Source organism: Pristis pectinata, chromosome 14 (genome assembly GCF_009764475.1).
Source record: "Pristis pectinata isolate sPriPec2 chromosome 14, sPriPec2.1.pri, whole genome shotgun sequence".
In the NCBI taxonomy this organism is placed as follows: Eukaryota; Metazoa; Chordata; class Chondrichthyes; order Rhinopristiformes; family Pristidae; genus Pristis; species Pristis pectinata.
This window is the reverse complement of record NC_067418.1, coordinates 18,358,387-18,372,407: the sequence shown is the minus strand read 5'-3', so window position 1 is coordinate 18,372,407 and position 14,021 is coordinate 18,358,387. Positions and strand designations below refer to the sequence as shown.

General features: G+C 40.1%; 1 protein-coding gene across 1 annotated transcript in view; it reads left to right on the top strand.

Moving 5' to 3' along the window:
• Window positions 1-9,728, top strand: part of bbox1 (butyrobetaine (gamma), 2-oxoglutarate dioxygenase (gamma-butyrobetaine hydroxylase) 1) — a 133,373-nt gene extending 123,645 nt beyond the window's left edge. The window contains exons 7-8 of the mRNA XM_052029352.1: window positions 7,887-8,053; window positions 9,097-9,728. Coding sequence (XP_051885312.1) covers window positions 7,887-8,053; window positions 9,097-9,254 — 325 coding nt within the window. The 3' untranslated portion in view covers window positions 9,255-9,728. The remainder of the gene's footprint in view (window positions 1-7,886; window positions 8,054-9,096) is intronic.
• The last annotated feature ends 4,293 nt before the right edge of the window (window positions 9,729-14,021 follow it).

Here is a 14,021-nt window from a genome sequence, read left to right as displayed (position 1 = left end):
GACAGCTTTGCTCTACACCCTGTCACTGACATTTCCTCTATTCTCAGCAATTTAATACATGTGTTTCCTCACTCTTCCAGTTCTGCCGAAGAGTCCTTTACCCAAGACATCAATTATATGTCTCTCCCCAATGATGCTGCTTGACCTGCTGAATGCTTCTGGAATTTTGTGTTTTTGCTTTGGGTTTCCAGTGCCCAAAATGTTTGGTCCAATTCCCCAATGGGATCCTCCTCTTACAGATGAGATCACTAAAGAAATATACTGGGTAAAACTGATGGCTATAAGTAAGCTGGAGCCTCAGTGGCTCATAAAAAAGCAGAGTCAATGCAGAAGAATTTCCCAGCCCTGTAAGTGATCTTTGAAAAAGGCAGCTTCACTATTATTTCTCTGACCAGAAAGCACCATGACCCTTTATAAAGCTGTTAGATGACAAGTTCAAAGACAAATTGATTGCTATACCCACTAAGTAGCAGGATTGTATATTTAAAAGCGTGTGCTAAATGGTGCTGACTTTAAGGGAACATGAGTGGTCAGAATATAAGAATAGCACTCGATAACCTATTACCTTCATCAGATGAAATAACCCAGAAGGAAATCCAAGCCAGTTTCTTTCCTCGCCCAAGAGCATGAGTAAAGTAATGGGTTGATAAATCACGTCCTAGAACGGTTGGCTCCTCAGATCTGCCAAGTCCTGTTATTACTTTGAAGGTTTCCTTATTGGCTCATCTCCCAGTTTAGATGCCTTGTGGTAATAAAACATTCCTCTTGAAGTAGGGAAGAAGTGTCAAGACCAAAGTTCATCAGTAGTGAAGGTTACACCACAAGAATCTGCCTGTATACAGACTGAGACAAATCCCATGATTTTAACTTTGCCTGGTAGAAAAAGAGGCAAGTTGTTAGTGACTTGCAAGTGAAGCAGTTGTTGGTGACGGCCTACTTACACATCAGACTCACCTGACAGGAGGCACTCGTGGGGGAGAAGAGGCCAGATAGATAAGCTGCTCCTTTTTTTTAAGGAAGTGGCTATTTTTTGATCACAAGCAAACTAAGACATCTCTTGTAGTTTATTCTACCCCTTTACCTGAAATTCTAAGCACCTTTACAAGCAGAGGCCACTTTGCTACTTCAATTCCAAGAGATGGTGCTTCACCCAACAGCCATGTAGTGAACCTAGCCAAGTTCAGGTCAGTATCATGGAAAGTTTATGGATTTTTACTGGGATTTCACAGAGAAGATGGGCAGAGATAATTCTGCCAGAGAATCATCTATAGAAAAGAATGTGTTGCTGCAGCTAAGGTGCCCCAATGGTCAGAGCTAGTTTGGGATCAATTTTGGCATTCAACACTCAAAATCAAAAGACTGCAGATGTGGAAAATCTGAAATAAAAGCAGAAAATGCTGGAAACAGTCAACAAGTCAAGCAGCATCTGTGGAAGAAACAAGCGTTAATGTTTCAGGTCCAAGACCTTTTGTTAGAACAGGGAAAGAGAGAAGACAAATTAATTTTCAGTTACATGGAAGGGTAACCAAATGAGTAAAAATGCTAGTTAGAAGCAAACTATGCTTCTTTCTCTCTGTTTAGACCAGGCAGAAAGAAAAACTGAACCAAAATTACAGATGGATGATGGGCAGAAAGAAAGAATGAATTACCCAAAGTCAGAGAATTTGACGTAGAGTCCAGAAGGCTGAAGATGTAGATTAGGCCCCATACGAGTACCAAAGCCACATCTTTGATCTGAAAGGAGTGAGTGGAGTTGAAGAAGTTGTTCAATGATAGGACAAGTTCAGCCAAGCAAAGAAGTGTGTTGGTGGATACTAGTTAGGTTTATTAAGGAAGAAGCAGTTTGCCCTCAAACTCTCCCAATGTGCCATGAAGATGTAGAAGGATTGCACGTCTATGAAAATGAACCAGGTGGGACCAGGAAAGTGTTGAAGTGGCAGAAGGCCTCCAAGTTGTCACCGATATAAGTAGGAAGGGATTTGACCAGGAGAGAAAGGATGGAGTCCAGGTAGGAAGAAATAAGGAGAAGGCTGGAACAATGTGTCTGCCCATATAGTCCCGCTTGTAGAAGCAGGCTGTGCGGGACTGAGGCATGGCAAGGTTGGATGCTGTGGTGGGAAGATCTCTCAACGAAATTATATGGAGACAATGGCCTGACCTTTGACTGGATGGGTTGTGTTAGTGTATTCCATTTTAGTTAGCCCTTCTTTCATTAAGTTAGGGAATTCACTCTGTGTTCAGGCAAGGTATGCCCAAACCAAGAAACCTATTACAAAGGCTGGGCTTGCAAAGTCAGCAATGAAGAAATTGCTTTGAAAAGGAGAGTGTTTGTTTCAACTATTCCCAAATTCAAACTTGAGTGGCCATAGAGGTTAGTTTCATTTGCATTCCCATTAACAGAGACAAAATGTTAAGTATTTTTGTCTCAGGCAATTAAAAGTGTCACACACTCCATAAAAAAGGTGTTGATATAATTATTGGACTTTGCACCAGAGGGGCCAATCCATCAAATACAAACACAGGCATCTTGAGAGATTTGTTGAATTGATCAGGTTTTTTTTATAAAAAGTTATAAGAATATCTTTTAGTTTGTCCTGTTCAGTTTGGAGTCTTCACAGCATGAAAATGAAATCCTACCCTGGATAGCAGGGAAAGGAACAGATACACAAGAACATGTAGCTCAGCATGGCACTAATAACACAGTTTAAAATACAATAGTTGTTGGACAAAAAGCAAGAGTTAATGTTTCAGGGCAATATCCTTCTATCAGACTAGAGCAAATTGGGTGATTTAACAATTTAAAAGTTAATACAAAGGTAAGGAAAGGGCTGTGGTGAGGAAGAGTAGAAATGGCAAAAGCAGGATAAAAAAGGAACCACAGATGGTGCCAGTGGGGGGTGCAAATAGCACAGCAGAACTACCACCAGCACCTGGTACCCAAGGAAAAATAACGTGAACTGTGGAAACAAATTGATGTTCAAAATCATTTAGATAATGGGAAGTACCTTCTCAACATGCGAGATGCTGTTCCTCGATCTTGTACTCACCTTCACAACTATACAGGAGGCAGAGACAAAGTTGGACTGGGATGGAGAATTTAGGATTTGGTGAAAAGTTCTGGGAAGCTACGTGTTGAGAGCAATTGAGCTTTCCATCTGCCGACACAAATTCGAAAAGTTACCTTGTGGCAGAACACTTCAAAACTAATTGCCTTATAATTTCTACCATAAAAAAGGTTGGAGACAAACAATCATAAAAAAAAACTCTTCTATTGCAAACAAATGGAATACTTGGAACAATGTAACCAGTCCCTGAAAGCTCCAAACCCAAGATTTACTCACTTCTTTAAACAGCATTCATTAAAATGGAAAAGCCACAATCTTGTATACTTTTATAGTAAGATGCAGTCATTAATACAGTACACATTTAAGTATCGTATATATAATAGTTAAACAAATGTAAAGATTTATCAGTGTAAACATCTCCATTATGTGCTTTAACCCCAAATGATCAAATTTTGAAATGTTGCTTTAAGTTATTTCAACAGCCATTGAATGGCAAAAATGTAGTAACTTGCCCATACAAGATTATCAAATCAAATTGTGGTTTCCTCTGCAGAATAGCTGAATATGTTAATGACCTTTGGGTGTAGCATTATTTGATTTTCCCCAATATAATCAAAATTCAAACAACTCATACTTATTAGAATCAACTTGCCAGTGGTGCTTGACGTTCCTGTGGGGACGATCCGAATTACTTCTAAGTCTCACACTTATGGGATGTATTCTAATTTTACTTCCATGTAACCAAATACTGATATCTTAATTTCATAAGGCACAATTTATAATGTTTATTAGCTATGTAGTTTATATTTAAATTGCTATCAAACAAGAAAAAGCCTGTATTTAAAATGTGGATTATGATCTGTGTTTTATATTCAACAAACTGGACCACAAAGAAATCATTGTCATCTTAAAGAGATTGTAAGTCAAGATACTGACAAAATCTGTACTTACAGAATTTGTTTACCGATATGCTACACAAAAAGCCATAGCACTTACAGGTAATTTTACAAACCAAAATACTGGGCAGATGCCAGAAATCCAAAGAAAATGGCACAGTATCACAGATAGCAGAGTTGCTACCTCTCCATTCCAGGGACCCAGGCTCAATCCTGTTTCTCCTCAAAGTGCTACGGTTTCCTCTGAAAGGCAGACAGATGGGTTGATTCTTCCCCGCATGTTGGTGAGTGGTAGAATCGGAAGGGATTTGATGGGAAGATGAGGAGATTAAAAAAGGATTAGCAATAAGTAGGTACCTGGTGAGCTGAAGGGCCATGCTGTATTTCCCTATGAATCTAACCAAGGGTCACAGTCTCAAAATAGGGGATTAACCATTCAAGAATTCTCTACCCAAGTGAGATTTGGAAGCTAAGTCATAGAGTCAATTCAAGACATTGATAGATTTTAGATATTAAGTGAATTAAGGGATATAGCCTTCGTACAGGAAAGGGGCATTGCATTAAAAGAACAACCATGATCTTATTGAATGGGAGTGCAGGTACAAGGGGCCAAAATGCCTACTCTTCCTTATGTATAATCTAAACGTGATGAGGGATTCTACCATCATCCACCCACTTTCAGACTGTGAATTCAAGACCCCAACTACTCTCAATGAAAATGTTACAGGAGCCTGACGACCCACACTCAATGATTCAGGAATAGCTTCTTCCCCTCCACCATCAGATTTCTGAACGGTCCATGACCACTACCTCATTATTCCTCTTTTGCACTATTTTTGTAACTTATGGTAATTTTTATATCTTACACTGTACTGCTGCCATAAAACATGTCAGTGATAATAAATCTGATTCTACTCAATTGGGACATTTGTAGTAGTAAGGAAAATAGGTCTACAACTGATAAACATAAAAAATTGCTGGAAGAACAAGTCTGACAGCACCTGCAGAGAGAAAAGCAGAGTTAACCTATAATAGGTAGGTCCTCAACCTGCAATGTTATCAACCTGAAATGCTCATTTCTGTTTCTCTCTCCACAAAATCTACCTGATTGCTGAATGCTTCTAGCATTATTTTTGTTTACAGCTTGGTGTTTATGTAATCCAGCAAGGTTTATGTACAGGTTAACAAAGAAGTTCCACCAAAAATGTCTAGGTGCTGCTGGAGTTTATCCAGCTAAAATAAAGCACAGCAGGATTAGACTCCCCACTGTTAGAGTAGTAGCCCTAACTGCCATGTTAGAGGTTCTGTGCCAGCCTATGGGGAAACATCTACTAGGCTTGTCAAGGGCTGCAGGTTATTTATTGCACATTCCCCACTTAGACTATGAAGAAAAGAAATCAGTATTATCCAACTTCCCCATAGTTGTTTAATAGCAATATCCAGTCAACAATTGTGGGGTTTCAAGAATTCAATGTTGCTGCCATCTACTGATGTACTGTATTACTACAGATGTCACCAATCTCATTACCAATTATTGAAGGGAATGTTAGGATAAATTAGGTTAATTGCATAGCATTGCCACAAAATGGCTCACTGCTCATTTCACCCCAGGCCTGGTTGATACTGTAACCATGATCATTTTCAAAAAAGGGAGCAAGTCTGACTGTGGTAATTGCAAAGCAGGCTCCCTACCTTCTGCCACAGGGACTCACTGTCAGGGTCCTCCTCAACCACCCACCTCCTAATAGTCAAAGAGCTGCTCCCTGAATCAGTGTGCATTCCATCCATAATAAGACACAGTGAATACAATCTTCACAGTACAATGACTACAAAAAAAAGCTGCACAAGCCACTATACTTTGACCTTACTAAAACTGTTGACTCCATCAATCAGGAGTTACAGTAGAACATCTCAAATTAGGCTGCCCACAGAAAATTTGAACTCGGTGACTAATGCAAGCTATAATACTAGCCAACAGGTCCACAACAGAACCAATCTCAGGAAGACTGGTGTGAAACGAGGCTACGTCTTTGTCCCAACACTTTACAAATCTTCCTTGCTGCATTTTTGCATCTTACCTCCAACAAACTTTCCACAGGGACTGAAGCTAATCTACAGAACTAATGGGACACTGTTCAACATTCAACAACTACACTCCTAAAACAGTCACTGAAATCCCAGTCATCAATTATGCAAACAACACTTACATTTGTGCATGCTCAGAAGTAGAACTCCAACACATCATCAAATCATTCACCGAAGCAAACAAGAGGAAGAAACTTGTGCTTAATATCTTCAAGACCAAGGTCTGCTACCAGCTTTTCCTCACTGCCCTCCTTCAGTAAGATTCACAATGAGACCCTGGAAAACAGACCACGTCCCACCTCTCAGCAAAAGGCAGACGCTGCTCAGAATTTCCCTGAAGAGTGTTACCTTCCCACTGACTTGTACAAACCTCTGGCCTATGACTGCTCAAAGTGGAGAAGGATGAGGTGGGATGGTACTGTAAACCTCAAGCCCATTACAGCGAGTAGTGGTGAAGGAGTGGAAGGAGGAGCACATGACCTCACAAACTACCCACTCACAGGCCTGTCCAATTAGCCACCTCCCATCCAATCTGCGAAAGACTGTGCAGTTCCCACATGGGCCACATTAGTTACTTCAGAACCCACAGAACTGGAGTAGAAGCGAGTCAGCCGCAATCTTATAATGAAGGAGAAGGTTATATCATTAACCAACAAAAATTTGTCAGCCATATTAAGGTTTCAAATTTTAATTCACCTTACTGTTCTTTGCAACCAACCCCTCAGCCCAGAGGTCTACCACCAGCTGATAGAAAATACCATCCAAGTTTACTCCTGAACATCCCAACTTTAAAGCATTGCTCCCGTGTTTTGGACTCTTTATAGGGGAAATGAGTTTCTCTTTATCTATTCTATTGAAACATTTTAAATACCTTGATTAGATCACTTGAACAATCTGCTAAATTCAAATAAATGCAAGTCAACTTTATGCTGCTTGTTGATTTTATAAATTCACTTCCTAAGGAGTATACTTCAATACTGCAATATGTGACTATTAGAATTAAACATTCCTATTATTATCCTTCAAAGTTATTTTTCAGGGTTCAACTAATATTGTCTGGTTGAATAACATGAAAAAGAAGAGAGGTAGCTACTAAATTTGTGAATATTTCAAAAAAGCCTCAAGTGATTCTAAAAATATTATTTGTCCAATTTTCTCCCAAAGCATCTTCTATTTTTGTTTGAGAGCCAGTGATGCATCAATTAAATACTAACTTGTAGAACCATTCTGGAAATGAGTTGGCCCAAATGAGGAAGCAATAAGAAGTGAGAGGCATTTTACGCAACAACAAAATTAAACAAAGGCTACAAACATTACTTTTTTTTAATGACTCTCTTTGTTCTTGTAAAGAACTATTTAAGGCATATGTGGCCTTAGAGATTAAAATGGGAAAAAACAGATGAAAGGAGATTGACAGAAGAATTGCATTGTAGAGGCAGGGGATCCATTGTATTAAAGGATGGAATTTGGAATTCAGTTGTCCTGCAAAATATTTGAGAGCCATTTGTTGAGAAATTTATTTGCTGCCACAGCAAACTTAAGCACTTTTCAAACATTTGGTCTTAATTTCTTGTATCATCATGCAGTCATCACTGAACATTTATGCTTAAGTTTGTCATGGCAAATACAGTTTAATCTCCACATTGTCCCATTATGATCACAGAGATGTTGTACACCTGAGTAAATAATACAATGCTGTACTTCTAGTAAAATGATAACTGAAACAATTTCATTGGGAACCAAGGTTTTATTTTACAAAGCTAAAGCAAAAATCTTATTTGAAGAGATTCTAATGCATCAGTTTTAAAACAGTCTTATTTTTCCTTTTTTTTTAATGTAGCTTGGACCATAATGGGAACGTTGTTCAGATTAATTTTAACAATGCCACACGGGATTCTGTCCTTGATTTGCCTGCAGAGCAGGTGCACCCATTCCTCTCTGCTCTCAAGGACTATGTACTTCTTATGTACAAGCCAGAAAACTTGGTCATCTTCAAAATGGAACCAGGTAAGTCGATGGTATCAAAAAAGCCCTTTACTGAAAATACAAAATGCCTTTATCTTTAGCTATGCACCTTTTAAATCCTGCAGTAACCAATGCAAGCCTTCAAATCACAGGGAACACACTCACTATTTCCATGGATTCCTTACGAAAAAAATCCATTTTAGAACCAGATACAATCGAAAATTTCATTGATTCATAAAATATACAGTGCAGAATCTCACTTGTCTGTTTTGTCCAGAGCCCTGGTAGTTACGGCTGTTCAAAAGCTGATCCAGATACTTTTTAAAAAAAAACATACAGTGGTGTTTTTTGCCTCTATTTCAGGCAGTGAATTCTTGAACCAGTTACTGACTGAACTAGCTTTTTCTCAAATTTCCCCTAATCCTTCAACCACCAAACATAAATCAGTTCCTCTTTATTTACTGATCTCTCTGCTAGGGGAATAGGCCCCTTCTCAAGTAGTCTTCGGCACACGTGTGATGGAAGTTTTAGGAAACATACATCCCACTCATTATTTCAAAATGTTGTGTGCTTTAACCTCTTCTACTTGGTTTCTTCTAACCATTTTTCTTTATGTCCATCTTGTTGGTGTTCTCATATTTATTAACATGAGAAACTGCAGGATATTATATTAACTCGCTTATTCCTTGGATAATTCGAATTAATGGGAACTATTCCATCATTTCATTTCTATTTTATACCTTAACTGCTGCTAATACAATCCCTTCCATTGCCCTTTCAACATAGCTTTATTCCCATTTCAATACAGTACTCCTATCACCAGCTCCTTGTTTAAAACTATTTAATCCTAAAGCATTGACAAGATAGAGGTATCCATTTTAGCTCTATTCACTCTCTCAAATTTGCTTCAATTTATTTTTGTTTTTGTCAAGCGCTTCTGCAAAAGTACAATGAAGATGCCATCCGTGGACATAAAACCCAATGTCTATTTACACAACTTGAATAGATTAGGGTCAGAATCTGACTGTATGGAGTGGTATTTAACAAAAGTACAAAAAGTAGTGTTTGGTTTTATTTAATTTCAGGAGATGTTCTAACCTTTGATAACTGGAGAATACTGCATGGCCGACAAAGTTACATCTCTGATGGTCATTGTCGCCACCTGGAAGGAGCATATGCAGATTGGGATGAAGTCATGTCACGGCTCTGTTGCCTGAAGCAAGCTCTGTATGGCGACAGATAAATACTTCAGATGAAGATTTTTATTAGGTCTGCCTATTGATCAATATATAGAATGTTGATTTCGAGCATTACTGATAATTTCCTACAGATTTGATGCTACATACCTCATGGTGAAAGTACTTCATAGGTGGAGGTGACTTAGGACATGATGTAACTACAGTACAATATAAATTAAAATATCTCCTCTAGCTTTGAAAATACTGCATGCAGAGTGACAATACTTGAGAAATGTAAAAAAAACAAAAATTGTCAACAATTCAGACTGAAGGCTCTGAGTGGATTAAAAATAGCAAAACAAATCATTTATAGCAAATAAGAAATATACAATCCTTCTGAAAAACCAGCTCTATTCCAAACCCATTGTAGAAGTCAAATTTATAGTTTGAGAAAACTGGTTACTAATTCAACTAAATGAAAAATCTGGTTAACTGGTAATAAATGGATCTATCCCTGAAAATGGTCGCTGTGAATCAAATAGCACACTTCAATCATTCAATGAAAGTATTGGTATTGGTTTATTATTGTCACTTGTACCGAGGTACAGTGAAAAACTTGTCTTACAAACCGATCTTACAGGTCAATTCATTACACAGTGCGGTTACATCAAGTTAGTACAGAGTGAATTGATGTAGTACAGGTAAAAACAATAACAGTACAGAGTAGAATGTCACAGCTACAGAGAAAGTGCAGTGCAATAAGGTGCAAGGTCACAACAAGGTAGATCATGAGGTCATAGGTCATAGTCCATCTCATTGTATAAGGGAACTGTTCAATAGTCTTATCACAGTGGGGTAGAAGCTGTCCTTAAGTCTGGTGGTACGTGCCCTCAGGCTCCTGTGTCTTCTACCCGATGGAAGAGGAGAGAAGACAGAATGTCCCAGGTGGGTGGTGTCTTTGATTATGCTGGCTGCTACACCAATACAACGAGAGGTAAAGACAGAGTCCAAGGAGGGGAGACTGGTGTCCGTGATGCGCTGGGCTGTGTCCACAACTCTCTGCAGCTTCTTGCGGTCTTGGGTAGGGCAGTTGCCATACCAAGCCGTGATACATCCAGATAGGATGCTTTCTATGGTGCATTGGTAAAAGCTGGTGAGAGTCAAAGGGGACAAACCAAATTTCTTTAGCCTCCTGAGGAAGTAGAGGTGCTGGTGAGCTTTCTTGGCCATGGCATCCACATGGTTTGTCCAGGACAGGTTGTTGGTGATGTTCACTCCCAGGAACTTGAAGCTGTCAACCCTCTCGACCTCAGCACCATTGATGTAGACAGGTGTATGTACACCGCCCCCTTTCCTGAAGTCAGTGACCAGCTCTTTAGTTTTGTTGACATTGAGGGAAAGGTTGTTGTCATGACACCATTCCACTAAGCTCTCTATCTCCTTCCTGTACTCCGATTCATCACTGTTTGAGATACGGCCTACAACGGTAGTATCATCTGCAAACTTGTAGATGGAGTTAGAGCAGAATCTGGCCACACAGTCCTGAGTGTATAGGGAGTAGAGTAGAGGGCTGAGGATGCAGCCTTGAAGTGCACCAGTGTTGAGAATAATCGTGCCGGAGGTATTGCTGCCTATCCTCACTGACTGCAGTCTGTTTGTTAGAAAGTCAAGGATCCAGTTACAGAGGGAGATGTTGAGTCCTAGGTCTCGGAGTTTGGTGACAAGCTTGCTTGGTATTATTGTATTGAAGGCAGAGCTGTAGTCAATAAACAATAGTCTAACGTAAGTGTCCTTACTGTCCAGATGCTCCAGAGCTGAGTGAAGGGCCAGGGAGATGGCATCCACTGTAGACCTGTTTCGGCGATAGGTGAATTGCAGTGGGTCCAGGTTGTCTGGTAGGCTGGAGTGGACGTGTGCCATGACCAACCTCTCAAAGCACTTCATGATGGTGGATGTCAGAGCCACTGGTCAACAGTCATTGAGGCATGTTACCTTGCTTTTCTTTGGTACCGGGATGATAGTGGTCTTCTTAAAACAGGAGGAAACCTGAGATTGAAGCAGGGAAAGGTTGAATATGTCCGCAAATTCTTCTGCCAGTTGATAAGCACAAGATCTGAGCACGCGGCCCGGGACACCTTCTGGGCCAGGTGCTTTCCTCGTGTTCACTCTTAGGAAGACTGATCTTACGTCCTCCACTGTGATCACAGGTTCAGCTGCGTTGGTGGCTCTCAGAGTGGATGGTGACAATCCACTTCCTTTTTGTTCAAAACGTGCATAGAATGCATTAAGTTCATCAGGAAGGGATGCGCTGTTGTTAGCTATGCAGCCCGACTTCGTCTTGGGTGTGAGGATCACAAGAAAAAAAATCATTCCTCCTTGATTAAACTGGCAAATGTTTGCTTTAATACCTCTGACCATACTCAATTTATGGTGATCAACAATTAAGACCAAAATTGACCTGGGTTTTTCAAATATACATCCTTTAGCACATTATGCGCCCTTGAACTTAAAAGTTGCAACAAATTTCCTATTTTGGATAAGAGAATAACAGATTTATAATTTATGCTAGACATACCTAGCAACAGTTGCTGAATATCTAAGCAACAGTTTTGGTCATAATTGTACCAAGTGTACTATCTCCATCAGAGATTAACTACCACCCTTTATATACAAAGACATTATAGTCATAAGCACAAGAGAATTGAAGGTTGCTTTTAATCCAACACTTAGCCAGGTAGCCTCACAAATACTGTGACTACAAGAGCAGATAAGGGTTTGCATATCCTCCAGCAAGTGACACACCTTCCTACTCACCACCACCATTCAGGACCCTAATCAGTCTTTCTAGGTGAGGCAGTCCTTCACTTGTAAATCTGTCAGTGTCATTTATTGCATCCAGTGCGGCCTCCTCTATGTGAAAACTGTCACAGATCGTGGGATCACTTTATCGAGCGCCTTCACTCCATCCAGCATAATGGCCAGGATCCCCTGGGTGCCAGCCATTTTAATTCCAGTTCCCATTCTCACACTGACATGTCTGTCCACAGCCTTCTCTACTGCCAAATTGAAGCCAGGCACAGATTACGGGAACAGCACCTCATATTCTGCCTTGGTATTCTCCAACCTGACAGCATGAACATCGATTTCTCTAACTTCTGATAACCACTCCACTCTGTCCCTCTCTTTGTTTTCCCTTATCCCACTGGGCCCCTTCTCTTTCACCTCCCCTGCCCTCTTGATCTGCAAATCACCCACACATTCCTCCCTCTGGTTCCCCTCTTTTTTCAGCAAATCCAGTTGGGAGGGCAGAAAATAGGGCTTTATTAGCAATGGAGATGAGCAATTTATTGCACAGAGGCTTTGTGCTTTTTCCAACCAATCAACCATGCTACTTTTTAAAAAGTCACTGGAACACGGTGGTAGTAGCTTCTTCAGTACTTTCAGTGGTGGCCATTTCCACTTCAGAATCTGCCAGCCCTTCTCGTGGCTCCATGATTTTCTTTAAATCCTGAGATCTTACTTCCCTGGCGCTGTGATCAACAGTAATCTCAGTACAGTCTGTCCCTGGGTTACAAACAGATTCTGTTTATACAGATGTCCAAAATTCAGAAAATACTGTATATCCATAGGTACACATAATCACTTGATTATAGTTACTATATCTCCACAGTGTTGAGGTAGATGTGGCTGGTTCTAGAGATGCTGTCGACATGGAGGCAACTGGTTCTGATTTCCTTTCAAACTTTTTTAAAAACTTATCAAGCGAAGATTGAATTGTTGCTTTTTCCTTTCCTTCCAAAATGTCTTTGTAGCATTGAATACTCTCGTTGACACCCTTACAAGCCTCAGTGCATCTTGCCAAGATAGTTTTGCTTCACTAGCATTGTCAAACCTCCTTTAAACTTCTTCAAAAGCTGTCGCTAATCCTTTTGTAATGAATCTCTTTTCAAGTTCTGGCGTTTCAACTTTGTTCTTTTTCTTCTTCTAACAACTGCTTTTCCAGTTCCATAAGTTCTTCATTGCTTAGCTCTTCAGCATGAGATTCTAGCAGCCCAGTGACATCACCCCATCAATCTTAATCTGAAGTTGATTACCAAGGGTCACCACTTTCTCCCTCACAGCTTCTATCGTCTCAGAGAAACCTCAGAAATCATGAATAAAGTTAGGGCCAAGTTTCTCCTGTAGACCATTCATATTTGTTTTACCTCAGCCCAAGCATCTGCAATATTCTTCATTGCATCGTAGATATTGTACGACTTCCAAAATTTCCTTTAAGTCTTGCCTTCTGCTACATCAGTCACTTTAATAGCTTGAGGAAGTGTTTTGCAGAGGGAGTATGCTTTAAAAGATGCAATTACACCTTGATCCATTGGATGGAGAGTGCTGTTGTGTTCGGTGGCAAGTGCACAACCTTTACATTTGGATGAAAATCCATCCAAAAAATCTAATAAAATTTTGAATGGCAAATTCTTGGAAGCACAGTATCTCACCACCTCAGAAACAAAATGGTTCATAAACCAGTCTTCAAAAAGGACTAACATCACCCAAGCTGTTTTGTTGGACTTCCAGATGACTGGAAGAGCTGCCTTCCAAATTCCTTGAAGAGTCAGAGGGTTCTTGAACAGATAAACAAGCAAAGGCTTAAGTTTGCAATCTCCCACAGAATTTCCACTAAGCAGGAGGGGCAGTCTCCCTTTTGCTGGTTTATGTCATGACCTCAGGTGCTGTCTGCGTGGGGTTTGCATATTCTCCCTGTGACCACGTAGCTTTCCTCCCACATTCCAAAGACGTGCAAGTTGGTAGATTAATCGGCCACTCTAAATTGCCCCTAG